Source organism: Mesoplodon densirostris, chromosome 2, assembly GCF_025265405.1.
Source record: "Mesoplodon densirostris isolate mMesDen1 chromosome 2, mMesDen1 primary haplotype, whole genome shotgun sequence".
Classification (NCBI taxonomy): Eukaryota; Metazoa; Chordata; class Mammalia; order Artiodactyla; family Ziphiidae; genus Mesoplodon; species Mesoplodon densirostris.
In genome coordinates, this window is record NC_082662.1 from 86,095,491 (window position 1) to 86,117,016 (window position 21,526).

Below are 21,526 nucleotides of genomic sequence, written 5' to 3' on the forward strand. Positions count from 1 at the left end.
TTCAGTAAACAATCTCTCCCAGTGTTTGGATGTCTTTTCATTTTCTTTTGACAGTGCCTTTCACAGAGCAAGTTTTTAATTTTAGCGAAGTCCAACTTATATTTTCTTCTATGGATTGTGCTATACTATCATCAAACCCAAGACCATGCAGATTTTTTCCTGTTTTTTTTCTAGAAGTTTTACAGTTTTGCATTTTACTTTTAAGTCTGTGGTCCATTTCAAGTTAATTTTTGTGTAAGATGTGAGGTCTCTGCCTAGGTTTATTTTTCTGCATATGGATGTCTAATTGTTCCAGCACTGTTTGTTAAAAAGAGCGTTTTTTCTCCACTGAATTACCTTTACACCATTATCAAAAGTAAGTTGAGTATATTTGTGTGGGTCTGTCTATGGGCTCTCTATTCTGTTCCATTGGTCTGTCTGTCTGTTCTTTTACCAATGCTGTGCTGTCTTGATTATTGTAGCTTTATTGTAGGTCTTGAAAGTGAATCTATCAGCTTTATTCTTTTTCAGTATTATGTTGACCATTCTAGGCCCTTTGTCTTGCCATATAAATCTTAGGGGGGTGTTCTGAATTTTAAAAATGAAAAACTAGAAATTGTTAATCCTCAGAGATGCAGAATAAATGTGATGTTTCTTTAATTTTTTTCCCAGGTGGTTCTTTGAGGCTCTGAAGTATCCTAAGTTTTCCAAGGCTAATGTCATCAATGGAATACTCATGACTGTGGTGTTCTTCATAGTGCGGATTGCCTCAATACCTCCTTTTTATGGCTACATTTACTCTGTGTTAGGAACGGAAGCCTACCAGAGGCTTGGATTTTTAATTCAGTGTTCCTGGATCTCTACTTGTGTTGTTTTGGATGTAATGAATGTCATGTGGATGATCAAAATTTCAAAGGGGTGCATCAAAGTCATCTCTCTCATAAGACAAGAGAAAGCCAAAAAGAGTCTTCAGAATGGAAAACTTGACTAAAAGTGGGCTATTGATAAACATACTTCATTCCTACCCACGTTATATCTTCTGATAGGTTGAATTCTTGGCATGTTCTTGTGCTTCTTTATTAATTATACTTGTTATTCTCGGTTTCAACGTCCTTTTTTTCCTAACCGTTAGAAAAGAGAAACTAAAATTTAGTTTTTATCTGAAGATTTATTTTCTGATATTCTTCTGCATTATAAGCATGGATAAAATCTTAAAGGTTTAAATAAAAATGTATAAATATGGTGGTGAATCTTTTTAGAAATCTGTTAACCGGCATTGGTATTTTTCTCTGTGAAAACATGACTATGCTAATTTGGTGCACTTGGTTTTATGTCACCCATTTTGCTGAAAGAATGGGAACTGCTTTTAAATCTGTGGATAGCTCTCCACATTTTGTTGTATTGCACTCATTTCTTACTATGGCTGTCAATACCTGTGTAGTGTTTAATTTCCAAATTGTTGAAGTGTTCTTTTTCTTAGGCTGTTAGAAGTGATGTCTTTTTCATTTAGATATGCTGTCATCTACTAATAATGAAGTATTTTGCTTATTTTCGGAATCTTTAATTAGTTAAGTTATGGAAAATATTTCTTGCATTTTCAGATTTTTCTGACATCACTTTATTATTTCTATTTTTAACATTTTATCAAATTATTGCTTTTTTCTTTTGTAGTAAAGCTTAAGACCGATCTAATAGAGCTCCTTAAGAGATGAATTCTTCCTTCTAAACACGCATGTTCTAGATGACTATTTGGGCTAATAGGAGGAATCATTAAGAAAAAAGCTTTAACACTGCTGTCTCTATCTGCATCCCTTGCACTTTTTCTATGAAAAATATATTATTTCTACTTGCAAAACCTCCCGAGTTCAGAACCCAACATCATTAGTACCAAATCTTATGTAATATGTATTTATCATGCTCCTAAGGTAGGCCTCTTCTTGATGAGACCAAAACTACAAAAAAAAAATCAGTATTCATATTTTACTCACAATTTACACCCATGCTTTTGCTTAACCAGCACTTTGAGTGCTTTGAATTTGTGTCTTTCCTAAAGGATAGGAAAATAATAGATAATTTAATCCAAGCATTCTGATTATCAATATTATTGCTTTATCTGAGGATAAATGACTGGTGACTTATTTTTTCTGTTTGTGTGTGTGGGTATGTTTGTGTTTGCTTTGGTCCTTACAACCCAAATATAGAATTATATAGTTAGCTATTATTGCCTTTATTTATTTTTCTCAAGTACTTTAATGATCATTCTTACCTAAGGAAAAAAATTAATCAATGGTAAATACTTGAATTTAGTTGAACCCAAACCAAAAGATCTAATTCATTCAGTTTCTCAGTTTGAAGGAGAATGTGCTACTTACTCTTATTGTCCATGTTATGATGATGAAGGGAGGGTAGCTGGATATTTCAGGACTTTTGATTTGATGTGATTTGATTGATTTGGCTGTCCAATGCAGATAGGGCCTGACCTGATACATTGTAGAACATTTGAAGAAGGTAACTGAGATCTCGGTCAGTAACTAAATGAAAAATAGAAATTGATCTGCTTATACCAGGTACGTTTATTTTTGAAAGACTTAATTAAAGTAATATAAAATATAGGTATTTGTTTTTAAATCTGCTAATATTACATTGATAATTTGTTACTAAATTTAGTGCCTTCTACACATAGGCACTTAAACATGTATTGGTTGTTTAGCAGGGGTAGGAAAGCACGTGGTTTTATCTTGTTCTTTTCTTGCTCTTTTGCAAGAAAAAATGGCTTTTTAAAAGGAAAACATTTATATTAGAAAACTATTTTGGAAATTCATTCCTTTATGAAGAAACAAAACTTGAAATAAATATTTTTGACTTTGGATATTTCTGTAGATTCTGAACACAGATTTTAAACCCACCATCAAAAGGAAGACAATATAAAGATATATATTAGTAAATTTCCATATAGAAATGTCCATTTTTATAGTTATTTCATGCTTAAAACTTCATTTTTACTTTCACCAACAGCACCTTTCTGCAGTATAACCCCTCACTAAGTAAGTGTAATTAAAATATCAATGTGTTGAACTAAAGTTTGTTATTCCCTTAGTCAGCAATTCTTATTTTATGCTGGCTGCACGATAGTTAGTTTAATATCCAGATTCAATATCCAAAAATAGATTCTATGCATTTCCTCATAAAACAGACATGAAATGAAAAAGACACTGCAAGCTGCCATGCTACTTGAAGTCAGATCTTTACAGGAGCTATACTTTGCTATTCTGTGATTGTATCCACCTACGTAAGATACAAGTAGTTAACGACAGAACATTTCATTTATTAAATGATGAATTTTTCATTTATTAAATGACAAACTTTTGCTAGACATTTTACGTATTAAATATTTTGACTACATGGATTAATTTAAATGATTCTATTAGGCATTCTGATATTTAACAACTGTTAAAATATTTATAGAAAATGAAAGCAAATTGGTATAAATTTTTAAGCAACTCTATTTTTGTAGAAAAAGATTAGTGACAACCTGTAACTATAAAGATGTTCTCTGAACGTGTAGTACTCTAGAAAATAAAAATTCTTACAAAATTTTGAAAAGGAATGAAAATCAACTAAATAACATGCAAGATCATAGACTCTGCATTAGATATTTTATTTGGGAGAATTTAGAAATTATGAGCTTGAGTTTATAGCATCTGCATTATTGTGCCTAAAATCTTTTTAATGAATATTATTTGCATTTATTTAAAACAATATAGAGTTATATCTGAATGCAAAGAAATAAACTCCTGCTTAAATTGTCTTGATACATCATAGTAAGTTGAAATGTAATTTTTATTCCAACTGTTCATTTTGGTATTTCATGGATTAGCCCTATGTTAAGAGAAATAATGTCTTCACCATTCCTAAGAGTGACTGATACACTGTGGATGACCCAGTACTCTTGTAAAGGACTAGTTTTAGAAACTACCTAGTTTATAGGTGTTTGAATCAAATTCTTTTCTAAATTTTAATAACCTATTTGACTCAAATCAAAATTTTGCTAAAAGTATCCGTTTTTAAATTGTATGCTTTCTCTGAGGTGCATTGGGCATTTGGAGAATGGTTCTTCCCTTTACTGTTGGTTACACCAGTTGTTATGTATTTAGAAATATTCTTCTCATGGAGATATACAGGGGAAAAATGTGTTGTAATATTCATGTTTGTTTTGCTTCATTTTTAAGGAAAATAAACATGTTCCAAAAGGCACTATTAAAATAAGTGTTTGAACAAATCTCAGTTTCTAGGTTACTCTTCACTCCAAATATGTAAATATACATTTGAATTGGCTTTAAGTGGTTTAATCTGTTGGATGAAATTGAAAAGTCCATGTCATTGTTGACATCATCAGTTATACTTCATAGAAGACTATGTATTTATGTGTTTTGGATTCTATAAGAAGCAAACTGGTATAATTTTATCAGAAGTGTGGTACAGTATGTCTCAACAGGTACAGACCAGCACAGCAGCGAGACCCCTCCTGTGCTGAGAGGCCTGGGGCACACACACACCTTCCCAGCCTTAACCGCAGCTGGTTGACAATAGACACACTAAACCTACTGAAAGTGAATTCTCACATGAAAAACACGTGTGATATGTGTGAGAACAAGGAAAAGCCAGCAGGACCTGGGGTTGGAGGAGACAGCACCACTGATTTGCCCTTAAAAGCCATGATGCTCCTCCTTCAATCCAGAAGTTTTCTGTCTGAATCCTTTGAGCCTTCCATCTCTTCCTCCTAATACCCTAAAGACTTCATCAGCACCTCCCTCCTTTATACTAACACCTTTCTATGTCAACTTTTGAGACCTCCCCATACCTGTAAGCTTGCCAGTCTATTGTGGCAAATTTAAAAGTTCACAAGTGTGTCCTTTCACTGAAGAAAAACCCCAAAAAACATTGCAGTAAGTTTCAGTAGTGAACAAACCATAATTTATTAAGAGGCTATAGGAAGCCACTTAACATTTAATACTTATTTACAACAACAAGCAAAGCTTACAATGTTATGGTTTTATTGAGAAACATCCGTAGTCTCTTTCTTAAACTGGCTTAGCAATAAGAGCTTTATAATATGTTTCAGCTGGGGATTCATTACAAGCATGTAAATTATCTAAATGTTCTTCCTCAGACCCTCTGACAGGCAGAGGAGGAACCGAGGTAGCTCTGTGTTATGAGGAGGGTGTGCTGGCCTGTGGCAGCATTACTGAGTCCTGCTCTTTAATCAAGCAAACTTAGTTATGGTCCTGTTTCTTTTAAAAACAAGCTTATAGCGAGTGGATTACTCAGGGTGTTTTCCAAAGTACAACACCCAAGGATTTGAGCCCTGTCCCTTTTTAGCCCAGACCTCTTAACTATCTCTGTTAGCTTTGATAAGGTCATACCTTTCCTTGGAAGATATTTCGGGTGGCAGTGAAGCTAAAGATTGATTTGTTTGCATTGAAAATGTTTACACTGATTCCCTGTAAGCAGTAGACAGTTTTGAAATCAGGCCCGATATTTAAGACCAAAAAAAAGAAATTTCTAAATCTCAAAGATATAAATACCTCTGGCTGAAAACTCGTTAATTATTACCTGTATGTTTTGTCCTTTATATCTTTATGTAATTCTTTCTGTAATTAAGTGTGCATTAAGGTATTTGCTACTTCTTGGTTAATGAAGCATAAAAATATAACTGTAAATAAAATATGCTATATATTTTTCTGTTTCTTGCTTGGTTTGCTTCTAATATGATTATGTCTACTTTTTACTCAAGGAATTTTTGCATAGATAATACTCTTACTAACTTGTAACTGGGATGAGTTATGAGATTTTGGGGTAATTATTTGATTTTGTAATAATAACTTTTAGACATAGATTTAATTTGAAAAAGTTACTTGAAAACTGAAGTAAATGTGACAGCTATAGTGATACACAATTTTTCTCTGAGAATATATCACATTAATATTTAATTGTCAAAGATTTTAGAAGTCTTTCAAAATACATTTATTAACTTTGAGAACACACCTTCTAATGTATTTCCATAAGGCTGAAGAACTTTTATTTACAGAATGTATGACTTGGTAATTTACAAATCAGTGTTACTCAGATTTATCAGATATTAAAATAGCAACTTAGTATCCTTGTTTCTGGTTGTGCTTTGGAGGGATTAGTAGACATCTTTAGGTATTTCCCTTAAAAATTTGAAATGTCTGTGTACGTTGTATGTGTGCCATTTTAAAGTATATGCAAGTTCTAAGCAATAATCTGCATGTTATACAAGGTTGGCATTACTTTGTCATGACAATTTTATTATTTTAAGAATGTATAAAATCAATATCCTATATATAAATCACTCCAAACCCACCCCCCAATGAAAACACTGGGATTTTCTTGTGTTAGAACACTACTATAATGTGGTGCAAAGCTTTGTATTTTGTGAAAAAAATAAAATCACAATTATTTAGTGCAAAAGTTTGAGTCTACAAGGTGTGCGCTTGAATAATAATTAATGGGTGATAAAAATTGCTTTTCTCACATCCAATCATCTCTCCTAGCATCTGAATCCTAACGTTAATATTCACTCTTCATGATGCTTGTGGAGCTTGTTTACCCCCTTCCCTCCCTTCTTTCCTCCCTTTTCTCCCCGAGGCCCCATCCTTGTAGCAAATCAGAAGGAACAGTAAACATTTTAGTCCTGCTTGTTAAGGAAAGGAATGGTGCTATCTAATCAATAGGCTCCTTTAGATTGAGTAGAACTTTGGCAATTATGTTTTCAGTCTCCTTCCCTTTGTCCCTTAGGCCTCTCACGTGGTCTTTAGTGTTTTTCCCAAATGTCTTGGCTGGAATTCCTACCTTCCCAAATTGCCTATGGTCATAACGTTGCCTCTTGGTCTGAGACTATCCAGTAGATCAGGGAGCAGAGTGCTAATTGAATAGAATACTGAAGTGGTTTGGCCTTTGGAGAGTAGCATGAGTCATGCTTCAGAACATGCCTAAAATGTTGTGTCAGGACTGCCAAAGGAACAGCTGAATTTCAAAATTAAAATAGTCACAGCTGTCAGTGGAGGCAGGTCACAGGTAGAATTCCAAGGATTCAGAAGTCCTCTAAGCAAGTGGAAATGGGCGCTCTTTCCCCTACCTCAGGCTGTCTCAAAGATGAGTCACCCTTTATTCTGCTATTTTCCAGTCTTCATCAAAGCCTGCATACTGCTTTCCCTCCCTTTTGATTGTCCTTAAACATACACAAAATAAGCGATGATGGCAGATTGGCAACTTTTGCTCATGTGAGTAACTGATCATCTGACATGTTCCTGGATGCTCCCACAAAATGAGGCTCTTCATCTATGGCCTGTGTACCCCCTTCTGCCCAATGAGCCCATTGTTGCTTCTGGCACAGTGCTCCTAGGTCCTCCCCGCCCTGGCTAAACAGCCCCTTCCTCTTTTCATCTACCCCCAGCTAAATTTTACTGCCACATCTAGTTTTATTATTTTCCGCAAATCTTTGGTTTTACCACTCCAGAAAGTACCTGAGCAGAACTTTCAAAGAAGGTGACTTGTAGGAAGAAAGGAAAAGTCATAGCAATGGTGGGCTGCATTTCTGCTGAGGATAAAGTTCAAGGATAGATGAAATTTGGAAAGAATGACAAAGGAAAGGAAGGAAAAGGACTTCAGAGAATAGGAAGAATAAAGAAAATGCTATGTACGTGTTCACTGCATTGGGTGACATGAACTCATCAAGAAAAATGAATATAGTGAAATTCCTATACGTGGTATAAGAATTTTAATGTCTTTTCTGTATTAAGATAAAATATGTACATTATTCATTTTAGATGCCTTTTTATATGTATGTGTTTATATGTAGGGATATGTGTGTGTGTGTGTGTGTGTGTGTGTGTGCGCGCGCACATACAAGAGAGCATATCTTAGCAGTGTTTCACCCACTGCGGACAATCAGATGCCTTGGACGCAGGAATGAGGAGGTGGCCTTTGTGGAGCAGTGGTCCTAGTGGGCTGCCTGAGCCTGCAGGAAACTCCACGTCCTGAGCTGTTGTAGTTACCAAAAGCCAAACTATGCCCAACAATTCAGCTTCCTGGAATGATTTGTATTGTCAGGTAGCCTCATCATGAGAGGTTTTAGAAGATGATGAGCAGTTTCTAAAGTCTACTGTGCTGTGGACAGAAAGGAGGCATTAATGGATGCGGCACAAGAGGGTAGGATTTTGTTTGAATTGTAAATTGGAAAAGAACAGTTTGGAAAGAGCGAGGTGCCTGAGAGCCTAAGGGAACCAAGAAGATGTATCTTTTTATTTTTTTTAAAGAGAGGCATCTTTTTATTTACTTATTTATTTATTTATTTTTGGCTGTGTTGGGTCTTCATTTCTGTGCGAGGGCTTTCTCTAGTTGCAGCAAGCGGGGGCCACTCTTCATCGTGGTGCGTGGGCCTCTCACTGTCGCGGCCTCTCTTGTTGCAGAGCACAAGCTCCAGACGCGCAGGCTCAGTAGTTGTGACTCACGGGCTCTAGAGCGCAGGCTCAGTAGTTGTGGCTCACGGGCCTAGTTGCTCCATGGCATGTGGGATCTTCCCAGACCAGGGCTTGAACCCGTGTCCCCTGCATTGGTAGGCAGACTCTCAACCACTGCGCGACCAGGGAAGCCCTAGAAGATGTATCTTAATCTCTGTGAATCTTAGTTTACCTGTAAAAACATTTGAAGTATCTCTGATGTTTCTTCCAACTCTTGCGTCATATTTGTAAGAGCTTCAATTTGAACAAAACAACTAGGAAGGAGCAGAAGTAGCTGTAAGCTTGGTCATGTGATTGAAATAACATTTGAGGGAGATTCTCAGTGTCCAGTGAATGGGAGGACAGTGATAGGTTAGTGATGGAGAAACCGGCCAAGCAACTACAAAGTGGTTAGTTAAGCCAGATGTGTGCCCAAGACGAGGAGGAAAAAATAGATGGGCCAGATCTGATAAATATTGCAGAGGGAGAGCCAAAGAGATTAGAAAAACTCAGTGTGACTCACGAATGAGTCTGTGGAACTGAAAGGTGACAGATGCTAGTGGTTGTGACATCAGAATGTGGGGAGCCATGGACTGAGTGGGAGGTTGGAAAGTAGGCAGCTCTTAGGGGACGTCGTGGATGAGACGGAAAAGGGGGAAGTAAGGTCTGGGGTCTTTTGCCATGAATGAGGAAAGAGAAGGTATTATAGTGGAAGGGCAGAATGGAGCCTGTGGTGGGTGTCACATAACGGCAACGTGAAGAATTCAATCTGGGTGAAAGAAAATGTCCCTCAAAGTGCCTCACTGTTACTGTGTGGTTTCAATTGCTTTTCTCATTTCGGACCCACAGTCTTGCCTTGACCCCTCGTGTCTACGTTGCAGGTTCCTGACTGGTCACTGATTCAGGCTCTCCACTCCATCCTCATGAATCATTACTCCCCATGGTGTCTGCCCAGTGCCATCCAGAGTTTAGGAAAGGTCTAGAGATGATGGTAAGAGGCCCAAAGAACAAGGCCCTTCTATGGAGTCTGTCTGCAGGTCCCTGGAGAGGGCGCAGCCTTGCAATGGGGTTGACTCCTCAGGTGAGCTGGTCTTTGAATGGTGAGAGGAGGGGCAAAAGTTCCAAGAGTGGGGGGCTTCCCTGGTGGCGCAGTGGTTGAGAGTACGCCTGCTGATGCAGGGGACACGGGTTCGTGCCCCGGTCCGGGAAGATCCCACATGACGTGGAGCGGCTGGGCCCGTGAGCCATGGCCGCTGAGCCTGCGCATCCGGAGCCTATGCTCCGCAAGAGGAGAGGCCACAAAAGTGAGAGGCCCGCGTACCGCAAAAAAAAAAAAAAAAGTTCCAGGAGTGTAGCAGAAGCTGGCGTGTCCTGGAGCAGGGGCAGGGAGGCTGCAGTGATTGTGCTAGGGCTCCAGTCTTAGTTCATGAATCGCCAAGGGGTTCCCTCTCGGACTGCCGTAGTCTCCTGATTGGTCTCATCCACTCCACGCTCTCCCTGCTCATCCATCACCCCTGCTACTGACCAACACATTTAAAAACACAGCTTCAATTTGTGTCACAGCCCTCCTCTACTCCCAAGTCTAAATTCCTTAAACCAACTTTCAGGATTTCGGGGATTTTACCCGACTGCATCTACTCAAGCCCCACCAGCTGGGTACCATGACCAGCACCTGCTCATCCAGCCACAAGCCTTTGCACTTGCTGTGCCTCTTTCCGCTCACCCATCTGTCACCTACTTATCACCTACTCAGACACATATTAAGAGTACTGGTTCTTTTTTTACCAGCAAAAAACAAAACAGACGGGCTTCCCTGGTGGCGCAGTGGTTGAGAGTCCGCCTGCCGATGCAGGGGACACAGGTTCGTGCCCTGGTCCAGGAAGATCCCACATGCCTCAGAGCGGCTGGGCCCGTGAGCCATGGCCGCTGAGCCTGTCCATCCGGAGCCTGTGCTCTGCAACGGGAGAGGCCACAGCAGTGAGAGGCCCGCGTACCGCAAAAAAAAAAACAAAAAAACAAAAAAAAAAAACCAGACAAATGCGTTCAGGTAGAACTGAGAGGAATAAGCTCATCGAATCATTTTAATATTTATTAAGCACTGGCTAGATTGCTAAGTGGGTTCCTGGAACAACCGGGGTGAAGAAACCCATTCTTGCCTGAGTCTGGATCTCAGAATTTCCTATCCTGAGTAAGCCTCTGAGCCACAGCCAAGCTGTTATGTTTTCTCTCAGCCTAAAGGTCAAAATTAGTTCACCCACCTCCACTGATTGGGCAAGTTGTGGAAGCTCAGCCCTCTTCAGCCTTCTGCACAGACTTTGATGTTTTTGAGTAACGTAGAGGAAGGACTTCATCTGGGAGCCTGGAAAACTGAATCCCAGTTCTGGCTGTACCACCGACCACTAGCCATCTTAGCCAAGTGCTTTCACCTTGCTGGCATTTGTTTTTTCATCTGTAAAGAGAGGAGTTGAGTTGGGAATTGAAGGCCCCTTTTCTTTCGAATTCCATCGTTCTATGATGCTGGTAATTAGAATCAGGGTTAGGGTTTAGCCCAGGGTATGGCAGACCCGGCAGACTGCAATTCTAGTATATTGGTTTAAGTTGTGTACGTTTTTGGGAGCCGGCTTAGATTCTACTTTTGATTGTGAATGTATACCCTTGAGTGAGGTCCCTTGTTTATGATTCTACCTTCCTCACTTGCAAGAGGAGATGGTATCACTTGCAGTCAATGAAGCTAGCCAAAAAGGCTGAGTATAATATTTGCTGAGTGCTTCAACATTTTTAGGGGAAAGAGATAAAGTTTTAATGATGTTCTTTCCCACTATAATTGAAGCCAATTTTTAAAATGCTTTTCCTAGTGTTAACCTTTGGAAGATGTAAACATCTTGATCGTGGTATCCAAATATGGAACCCATTTTCTTTGTTTCCCACAATGAAATATCAGAAAGGAAAATAGATGACTGATGAAAATGTAAATAGTAAGTTATTTATTTCTTTCTCTCCAAAACAAAAAATCTGAAAATCTGAATCGAATTATTTTGAGAAGCCAGTTACCATCAATGGGTCAATTACCTTGATTGACTCAGTATTGTGTAATTAGACTTTCCATAAGATTTCTGTGTTCTTAGTGACCCTAAGTGTGGGCTGCTGGAGTTGTTTGGTGGACTCTGTGCAGAGGCCAGGATGAACTGGGGTGGGGGAATTATGCTGACAGTGTTTATTGTCTGTGACTTGGTTGGGTAGTATACTTGTTTCCTACAACTTGATTGGTCTTATCTGACTGGTGATGGAATTATCTATAGTAAAGATCCACTCCAGATTTTTCATTCAGTAGATGGACTCTCTAAGGCACTGTATCATGAAGAAAGTAATGTAAGAAGTAGCTCTGCATTGCTCTAGGGGAAAATGTGAATGATTCCTTAGCATTGTAATGAGCTAATTGTAAACACTAATTAGAATTTATATTCTAAAGAATGGAAGAGAAAATGGATGTGACATTATGTTAGTTTTTTACTTTAAAAATGACTAAAAGGGGGCTTCCCTGGTGGCGCAGTGGTTGAGAGTCCGCCTGCCGATGGAGGGGACACGGGTTCGTGCCCCGGTCCGGGAAGATCCCACATGCCGTGGAGCGGCTAGGCCCGTGAGCCATGGCCGCTGAGCCTGCGCATCCAGAGCCTGTGCTCCGCAACGGGAGAGGCCACAACAGTGAGAGGCCCGCGTACCGGAAAAAAAAAAAAAAAAGAAAGAAAGAAAAATGACTAAAAGGAAAACTTTTATAACCTGGGACCATTCTTTTTAGAAAGGGATCTAAGGTTTTTATTAAAAATGCGAAGCCAGAAGGAAGATGTTTACACTTCATTGTCTATCCCTTTCATGACTCCCCAATCATTAGTTTCAACTCTTAAATATCCTTATCCTGGATCTAACCAAATATATACATTTTCAGTGCTTAACTAATGCTTCAGAGACCTGCTGGAAAATCATTCAATCCTGTGTAATTGGAGCCGCCACAAACTCATGATCTCGGTCATTCACTTATAAAACATTTATTCTCTAGGTACCAGGCACCATGCAAGGCAGAGGATATAGACAGTGAACAACACTGTTGGGGGCCTTGCCCACAGAGAGCTGGACGGGAATAGAGAGGTAAGGAACAGGAAAGCATATGGTATGTCAAGCGACTCTGTAGGGCGTGCCTTCCCTCTTTGATCCCAGATCTCTCATAGTGTTTCACACATAGTGATTCACACAATCAAAAAACGTTTCACCAGCACTTACTATGTACCAGGATTTATTTCAGGCTCTGGAGATACATCAGGGAACCAGGCAGGCAAGGAAGTCTGCTCCCTTAGAACTTACATTCTAGCAGTTGGAAAATGGCAGTAAACAAGTCTGAAGAAAAGAAATAAATATACAAGGTAATTTCAAGTAGTCAAAAGTGCTAAGAAAGAAATAAAAGACAGGAGAGATTGGGGGCATTTTAGAAAGTCCACTCTGGTGGAGGTGACCCTTGCACTAAGACCAGGCAGAATCTGCAAGTATTGTGAAGAGTATTCTAGGCAGAGAAAAACAGCAGGTGCAAATTCCCTGAGGTGGGGATACTTTGGTGTGTTTAATGAAAAGGCAGCCAGTGTGACTGGGGCACTGTTAGTGAGGAGGAGGAAAGAGATAAGACATGGTGAGAGATAAGTAGGCACCAGACCACATTGGGCCTTTAGGCCATTGTGAAATGGTTGGCTTCTCATCATGCTTAGAATAAACATTCCAGGTTTTAAGCAATCCAGGTGAGAAATGAGGGGGGCTTATGAAGGCTTTCAAACATTTTTTTACCACAGTCCACAAGAAGAAACATATTTTTTATGGTAACTCATTACATAAACACATATTCATAAACAAAAATTTCATGAGACAATACTCTTACCATGAGTGATGCACCCTGAGATTTTCTATTCGATTTCTCTGTGAAAGAAGAAATACTGGTTGTTACCTATTAAACTGATTTCATAACTCACCAGTGGGTTGCAACTCACAGTTTGCAAAATGCTGGTTCAGACTAAAGTGCTGACAGTAGAGAAGGAGAGAAATGAACATATTCAGGAGGTATTTTATTATTATTTTATTTATTTATTTATTTTTATTTTTGGCTGCATTGGGTCTTTGTTGCTGCACGCAGGCTTTCTCTAGTTGCGCTGAGCGGGGGCTACTCTTCATTGTGGTGTGCGGGCTTCTCATAGCAGTGGCTTCTCTTGTTGCAGAGCACGGGCTCTAGGCATGCAGGCTTCAGTAGTTGTGGCTCACGGGCTTTGTTGCTCCTTGGCATGTGGGATCCTCCCAGACCAGGGCTCAAACCCGTGTCTCCTGCGTTGGCAGGTGGATTCTTAACCACTGCGCCACCAGGGGAGCCCTCAGGGCGTATTTTAGAAGCAGAGTTGACAGTGGTAGTTGATGGACTTGAGGGAAAGTAAGGGGAAAAGCCTGATAAATGATGATTTTCTATGATTTTGGCTTGAACAAATGGGAGAATGGTGGTCCTGTATCATAATATGGGGGAGACCAAGGAAGGAACATGTTTGAGGAGTAGAGGGGAAATCGAGAAATCTTCACTTAAACACTTCAAAAAACTCTGATCGTAAATGTTCACGTGCATAGAGATCTGTAATATTAATTGCTCAAATTACAAGCCGACAATAAAACAATCTTTTTATGTAAACTCTTAAAACTAAAAACACTTTTTAAATGTTAATTTTATTTTTATCATAGAAAAAAAATCTGCTTACTAAACTAAAAATGAAAGAAATGTGATCCATGGTCTACCCACAAAAAAAGGACCACGCTTAATTTTTTAATGTAATTTTTTTCATGCGTTTTGTTTGTTTGTTTGTTTGTTTGTTTTGCTGTACATGGGCCTCTCACTGTTGTGGCCTCTCCCGTAGCACAGGCTCCGGACGCGCGGCTCAGCAGCCATGGTTCACGGGCCCAGCCGCTCCGTGGCACGTGGGATCTTCCCGGACAGGGGCACAAACCCGTGTCCCCTGCATCGGCAGGCGGACTCTCAACCACTGCGCCACCAGGGAAGCCCTCCATGCGTATTTTTTTGGTCGTTGTCTAAGCTTTCATAAAGATAATTGTTTAGGATTGGAATTATATAAGCAGTTTAGAGATAATCAGTGGTTTTGGAGGCAGAGAAATTTATGATCATTGATGTTTAATGAGTAGCCTTACTTTTGTAATAAAATCATTTTAATGAGGAACCCAATATTCAGTCCAATGTTTTTTCAAACTTTAAAAATCCATATACATGATCACATCATAATTTATAACCAGCTTTGGATATGTGCCGATATTTGCACATCTATACTCATCCTTCCGTATCCTCAGGGGACTGGTTCCAGGACCCGCTTCAAATACCAAAATCTGAGGATGCTCAAGTCCCTTATACTGTATGCTGACACATATATATGGAATTTAAGAAAAAAATGTCATCAAGAACATAGTGGTAAGACAGGAATAAAGACACAGACCTACTAGAGCATGGACTTGAGGATATGGGGAGGGGGAAGGGTAAGCTGTGACAAAGTGAAAGAGCGGCATGGACATATATACACTACCAAACGTAAGGTAGATAGCTAGTGGGAAGCAGCCGCATAGCACAGGGAGATCAGCTCGGTTCTTTGTGACCGCCTGGAGGGGTGGGATAGGGAGGGTGGGAGGGAGACGCAAAAGGGAGGGGCTATGGGAACATATGTGTATGTATAACTGATTAAATTTGTAAAAAAAAAAAAAATGGCATAGTATTTGCATATAACCTACAGACACCCTCCCATATACTTTAAATCATCTATTACTCATAATACCTAATACAATGTAAATGCTATGTAAATAGTTTCTGGCCCACAGGCAAATTCAAGTTTTGCTTTTGGGGACTTTCTGGAATCCTTTTTTCTATGTATTTTCAGGCTGCAGTTGGTTGGATCCACAGATGTGGCACCTGTGGGTATGAAGGGCCAACTACTTCACACACTCTCCAACATCCATCTTTGTCCCCACTGAGAATCCTGGCTACACAGGCTTCCAAATTTTTCAATTATAAAATAATTAAATATGCTTGTCTGAATTACATGTGCTCTTTCTGGCCTCTTTGACTTCCCATCTGATGCATCCCTTAAAAAACTTCATGCTTGGGACTTCCCTAGTGGTGCAGTGGTTAAGAACCCGCCTGCCAATGCAGGGGACACAGGTTCGAGCCCTGGTCTGGGAAGATCCCACACGCCAAGGAGCAACCAAGTCCACGCACCACAACTACTGAGCCTGCACTCTAGAGCCTGCATGCCACAACTACTGAGCCCACACGCCACAGCTACTGAAGCCCGGGCGCCCTAGAGCCTGTGCTCTGCAAGAAGAGAAACCACTGCGACGAGAAGCCCACACACAGCAACCAGAGAAAGCCCGTGCGCAGCAACGAAGGCCAATGCAGCCAAAAATAAATAATAAATAAATATATTTTAAAAAGCTACATGCTTCTCAGCCTCCTCCAAGACTCCATTCCTCTATGACACATGATTACATCAAGCCCAGCTGGGCTTTCATACAACAAAGCGTATTTCACAGTTCTGATAAGACTGTCAGATACTGTGTTTGTGGTAACCTGAAATCCACAAAAATATTTTCTCTCAGACTCAGCCGTCTGTGAAGCATTGTCCTAGGCTTTATGTAAACAAATATGAGGGCGAACAAGGCCTCTGCCCTCAAGGAGTTTATAATCTGATCTCATTGCCAAGCAGCTTTTTGAAAAGAAATTTTTCATTTTAGAGCAATTTAAAATTTACTTTAAAATTATGAAGATAGTACAGAGTGCCCATATACGCCAAACCGTTTCCCCTATTATTAACTTTTATATTAGTATGGTGCATAATTTTACAGTCAATTTAAATCATATCATTGATAAAATTTTGAATTCTGACCTTTTCACATTACAGAATATCCTAAACATTGTTTCCACTTAAAATGAACATAAATGTTGGCCAGATACTCTAGATATTACCTGTGCCAGCCACTTCCTTTATTAGATGAGGAAACAGAGGCATGGAGAGATCTTATGTGTTTTGGCAAAGACCAGAGTAGTGTATAAAACCACAGCTGCAGGTCCTTCAGTGTCATGTGGCTGCTCCTTACCTAGCAGGGAGAAGACGTGAGGACGTAGGGGATACTTTGTGCATTCATTCAACCAAGTCACTGAGTGCCCACGGAGTATCACAGATTATTCAGGTGGTGGGGAAAAGGTAACCAAGCTGTTCAATCCCTACCCACCAGGAGCTGATGTTGTAAACGTCTTTGAATTGAGGTCACAGGGTACGAGGATATTGAGTGTCTGCTTTACTTCAGTGAAGTGGCCAGGGGAAAAGTGTACTGGGAAATGGAAGCCAAACATAATTTCAGAGGGTTTGTGTGGTAGGATGACTAATGGTCCCCCAAAGATGTCCGTGTCCTAATCCCTGGAATCTGTGAATGTGTTACCTTACATGGCAAAAGGGACTTTGCAGATGTGATTAAGGATCTTGATTATCCAGGTGGGCCCAATGTAATCACAAAAGTCCTTATAATGGAGGGAAAGAGAGAGGCATGAAAATCAGAGGAGAAGGGACAAGAGATGCAGCTGGCAGTGATGGGCCTCAGAAGCTCACAGGAGGCCAGGAGATGAGGAACATGGGCAGCCTCTAGAGGCTGGAAAAGGCAGAAAACAGACCCCCCTAGAGCCTCCAGAAGGAAGGCAGGCCTGCCAAAGCTTTGATTTTAGCTCTTTAAGACCCATTCTAGACTCTGACCTCCAGAACTATAGGAGAACAAATTGTATTGCTTTAAGCCACTAAATTTGTGGTAATTTGTTACAGCATCAATAGAAACTAAAAAAGTTGCTAAATTGGCTATGTAGAGACTACTTTTTATACAAAGAAAGGTTATTAAGATTATATGATTATAGATTATTAGACTCTAAGTTTCATCTGTGCTCTATCTAATCCAATAACCTCATCTTTTTAAAGGAAAATAATGATGAGAAAAAAAGTATTGCCAAACATTTCTTTGTTCAAACTGATTATGTAACTTTCGATTAGAAACTATAATGTGGGGCTTCCCTGGTGGTGCAGTGGTTGAGAGTCCACCTGACGATGCAGGGGACACGGGTTCGTGCCCCGGTCCGGGAAGATCCCACATGCTGCAGAGAGCAGCTGGGCCCATGAGCCATGGCCGCTGAGCCTGCGCGTCCGGAGCCTGTGCTCCGTGACGGGAGAGGCCACAACAGTGAGAGACCCGCGTACGGCCAAAAAAAAAAAAAAAAAAGAAACTATAATGTAGCAGCACGATTCATAATAGCCTTAAACTGGAAACAACCCAAATGTCATCAATAATAGAATGGAAAACCAACTGTTATATATTCCCATAATGGAATATTATACAGCAATGAGAATGCATGAACTACAATTACAAGCAAATATGGATGAATTACATGAACTCATGCTATTTTTGAGCAAAAGAAGTTCAATACAAATAGTGAATACCATATGATTCTGTTTACATAAAGTTCAAAAACAGGCAAAAGTGATCTGTGATGTTAAAAGTTACATTGATCCCAATCTGTTACTGAAACTCTAACACCTCCGTGAAAATTATATAATTCAGCAACAGTTTCAAAAATAGATTTCAAAAGCATGACAATTGTAATCATTGTATCCAAAACAAATATCAAAAAATATTGACAAGACAAGACAAATGGTTAACATGGTAAGGTGCAAAAGTATTACATGATGAGTGAAATTAAAAAAAAAACAACAGTTACACTGGAGAAGGGTGAGGGTAATGACGAGGCAGGGCAGGATGGAGGCTCCTGGGATGCTGGCAATGTTCTGTTTCTTGATCTCAGTGCTGGTTACATGAATGAGTTCACTTTGTGAAACCTCATATGATTTGTACAAACTTCTGTATGCTGCACATCAGTGAAAAGATTACTTAAAATAAAACTATATAAATGTGTGGCCTCAGTGGTTGTTTTAACATTGGGGTTGTGGCCCCAATGGTTGTTTAGCTTGATAGAAAGACTAAGAGCCTTTAGAGGGAAAATAATGAGCAAGCCCCGCCTCTGGGCCCTTCTTGGATTCATTGCCCCAAAACAAAGCCAACAGCCCTCCCTGGCTTTAGAATGTTAGATTTAAGATTTGTCCTAAAACATTTGAAACACTTGCTTTGTGCTGCACTTATTAAACTCTCTCCCCAACTTCCCCCAGAACACTTTATTTCCAACTGGTGTTTAAAAATATTATTTAATTATTGGTAAGTAGGCTGGAAGGAAAGTCTTTAATAAGTTAATGATAAATAACAATTGCCTAATTATGATTCTGTGGAAGAACGAGGCTTTCTGGTGTGCTTGGAATTTTATCTACTCTGGGCACCCCTTATTTTGAGCAGGCTGCTGGTGGAATGCTAAGCCTAGAGTCTGACTAAATGACCCTTCACGCTCAATGTCGTGGGGGAAGAATTTGTACAAGGCTGTTGAGTTCATTTAAAGAATGGTGAACAATTTAAATTTAACTACTAAACCATCTGTAAATTAAATGGTTTAAATAATAAGCATTTAAATAATAGATATCCTTTAGATGCCATGGAAAAAGATAATTTCCTATAACAAATATGATTTCTAAGATGTGCGGTCCTGACATAATTTTTGATTGCCTGTAAGAATCAAAATTTTGTAGTTAATAGTTGAATATCTTGGGGGAACTTCTTGCCCTTCAGCAAACATTGAGAACGGCAATTAAATTTAAGTAAGTCTTGGGCTTCCCTGCTGGCGCAGTGGTTGAGAGTCTGCCTGCCGATTCAGGGGACACGGGTTTGTGCCCGGGTTCGTGCCCCGGTCCGGGAAGATCGCACATGCCGCAGAGCGGCTGGGCCCGTGAGCCATGGCCGCTGAGCCTGCGCGTCCGGAGCCTGTGCTCCGCAATGGGAGAGGCCACAACAGTGAACAGGCCCGCGTACCGCAAAAAAAAAAAAAAAAAAAAAAAAAAAAATTAAGTCTTTACCTCTCCAGGGTAGTGCTCCTTGTTTATTCTGTTCTTGAGGTTGCTGCAGTGTGAGTGCTTCCAACATTCTCTTATCTTTGCTAAGGAGGAGGAGAGCCAGTGCTTGGAATTCTCCAAGTACCTATAGCAACAAGACTATTTCTGCACAAGGTTCATTATCAAATGTCATTGTGACCTCCAACATTAATTTTACCTAAAGATGAAAGAAATTTTGGAGGGTGCTTGTAATTTTATGGCACAATTTTAAGGAAGCCCAAATCCTAAAGTTGAATATTGACTTAATACAGTTTATTTTTGGTAACTAAGTTCCTACCAAAAAAAAAGAAATGAGTGAAAGTTGGTGCTCAATTCTGGTGGAGAATACTAACAACAACAAGGGCAACAACCACATCACCTTAAAAACATAAATCAAAAGAAGATAATATATAAAAACCACAGTGCTATCTGGGTAGCTAAAAAAGAAAAAATATCGATGCCCTTAATTTTAATTCAAAGCTGGCAACATTTTTATGTCAAATTAGTTAAGTAATTAAAAAGATGATTTCATGTACTACTTTATCCATACTAGCACTTACGTTAAAAAATTAGTTGGGAGAAATTTGTGACAATGATGTGAGATATTAGAGAACAAAGGAGACAAACAAATGAATACAGGAACATATTATGGACTGCATAAAATTTATACATTTTAATTTAAAAAATATTTTCCTATCTTCTCGTTGTTAAAGTCCTAAAATACTCATCGATAATCTAGTGTAAGAGCTTTCAAAATAAGATTGCTTTCCTTCCTTCCATCCTTTCTCTCCTTCAACAGTGAGTGAGGTATAGTTCCTGATTCAGGTTCTTCTCAATTTGCATACAAAACATCAAGGACTTTATTCAAATGCAGATTTTCATTCAGTAGGTCTGGGGTTGATCCTGGGTTGGTCCTGGGGTTGATTAGAATCTGTGCTTCTAATAGGCTTCTAGGTGATGCCAATGCTGTTGCACCGTGGACCACAATTTGAGTACTAAGGATTGGAGAGAACAGCCAATCCTCAAAGAGTTCATAGTCTAGTTACAGCCATTTCCATTCTCCACTATAGTTCAAAAAGTTTTAGCTTATTTTTCAGATTATGTATACAGCCCAGATGGCATCAAGGAGCTTCTTCCTCCTCTCAAGATCTAGATAAAATTAGATCAAAACACATCCCTAATTCTCTAGCCTCTGAAAACTCGAAGACTTTCCCACAATTTATGGAATGAGCCCAGAGACGAAACTTAGACCTTTTCCAATTTCCACAAAAAATCCACCTGCACTAGAATGTTGTCATTAGTAGAGAACATTTTGTAGGTATTGTCTGTTTATAGAGACAGAAGAAGAAGACAAAGGGAGAGTTGACCTAACACTAGTACAAACACTCTGAAAGGGACTACCGGCTCCTGCTTCCACAGGATTAGTTCTGCGTCTGGATCGTGTCACTACTTGAAGTGCCATGTTCATCCTGCACTGTGTGCTGTAAGTGTCACCCATAAGCTCATGCTTCATGAGGGAGGGAGCCGGTATTTGAGCTGTATCTGATCAGACACCTATTTAGAACTCTCCTTTAAACAAACAAGCTAAAACTTCCTTCTGTTTGGATGGATTCAGGAGGCTCCATTGTTTAGTATAAATGTTTAATATGTAATAAAATTAAATACAGGCACATCTTGTTTTATCACGCTTCACTTTTTTTGCACTTGCAGATACTGGGTTTTTTTTTTTTTTTTACAAATTGAAGGTTTCTGGAAATGCTGTGTCAAGCAATTTTCTATCGGTACCATTTTTCCAACAGCATTTGCTCACTTTGTGTCTCTGTGTCCCATTTTGGTAATTCTCACAATATTTCAAACTTTTTCCTCAGTATTATAGTTGTTATGGTGATCTTTGATGTTTGATGTGATCTTTGATATTCCTATTGTAAAAAGATTATGACTCAC

At 39.4% G+C, this 21,526-nt stretch overlaps 1 protein-coding gene across 1 annotated transcript in view; it reads left to right on the top strand.

Annotated features, from left to right (window-relative positions):
• Positions 1-970, top strand: part of TLCD4 (TLC domain containing 4) — a 59,638-nt gene extending 58,668 nt beyond the window's left edge. The window contains exon 7 of the mRNA XM_060085578.1: positions 652-970. Coding sequence (XP_059941561.1) covers positions 652-970 — 319 coding nt within the window. The remainder of the gene's footprint in view (positions 1-651) is intronic.
• Positions 971-21,526: the final 20,556 nt, after the last annotated feature.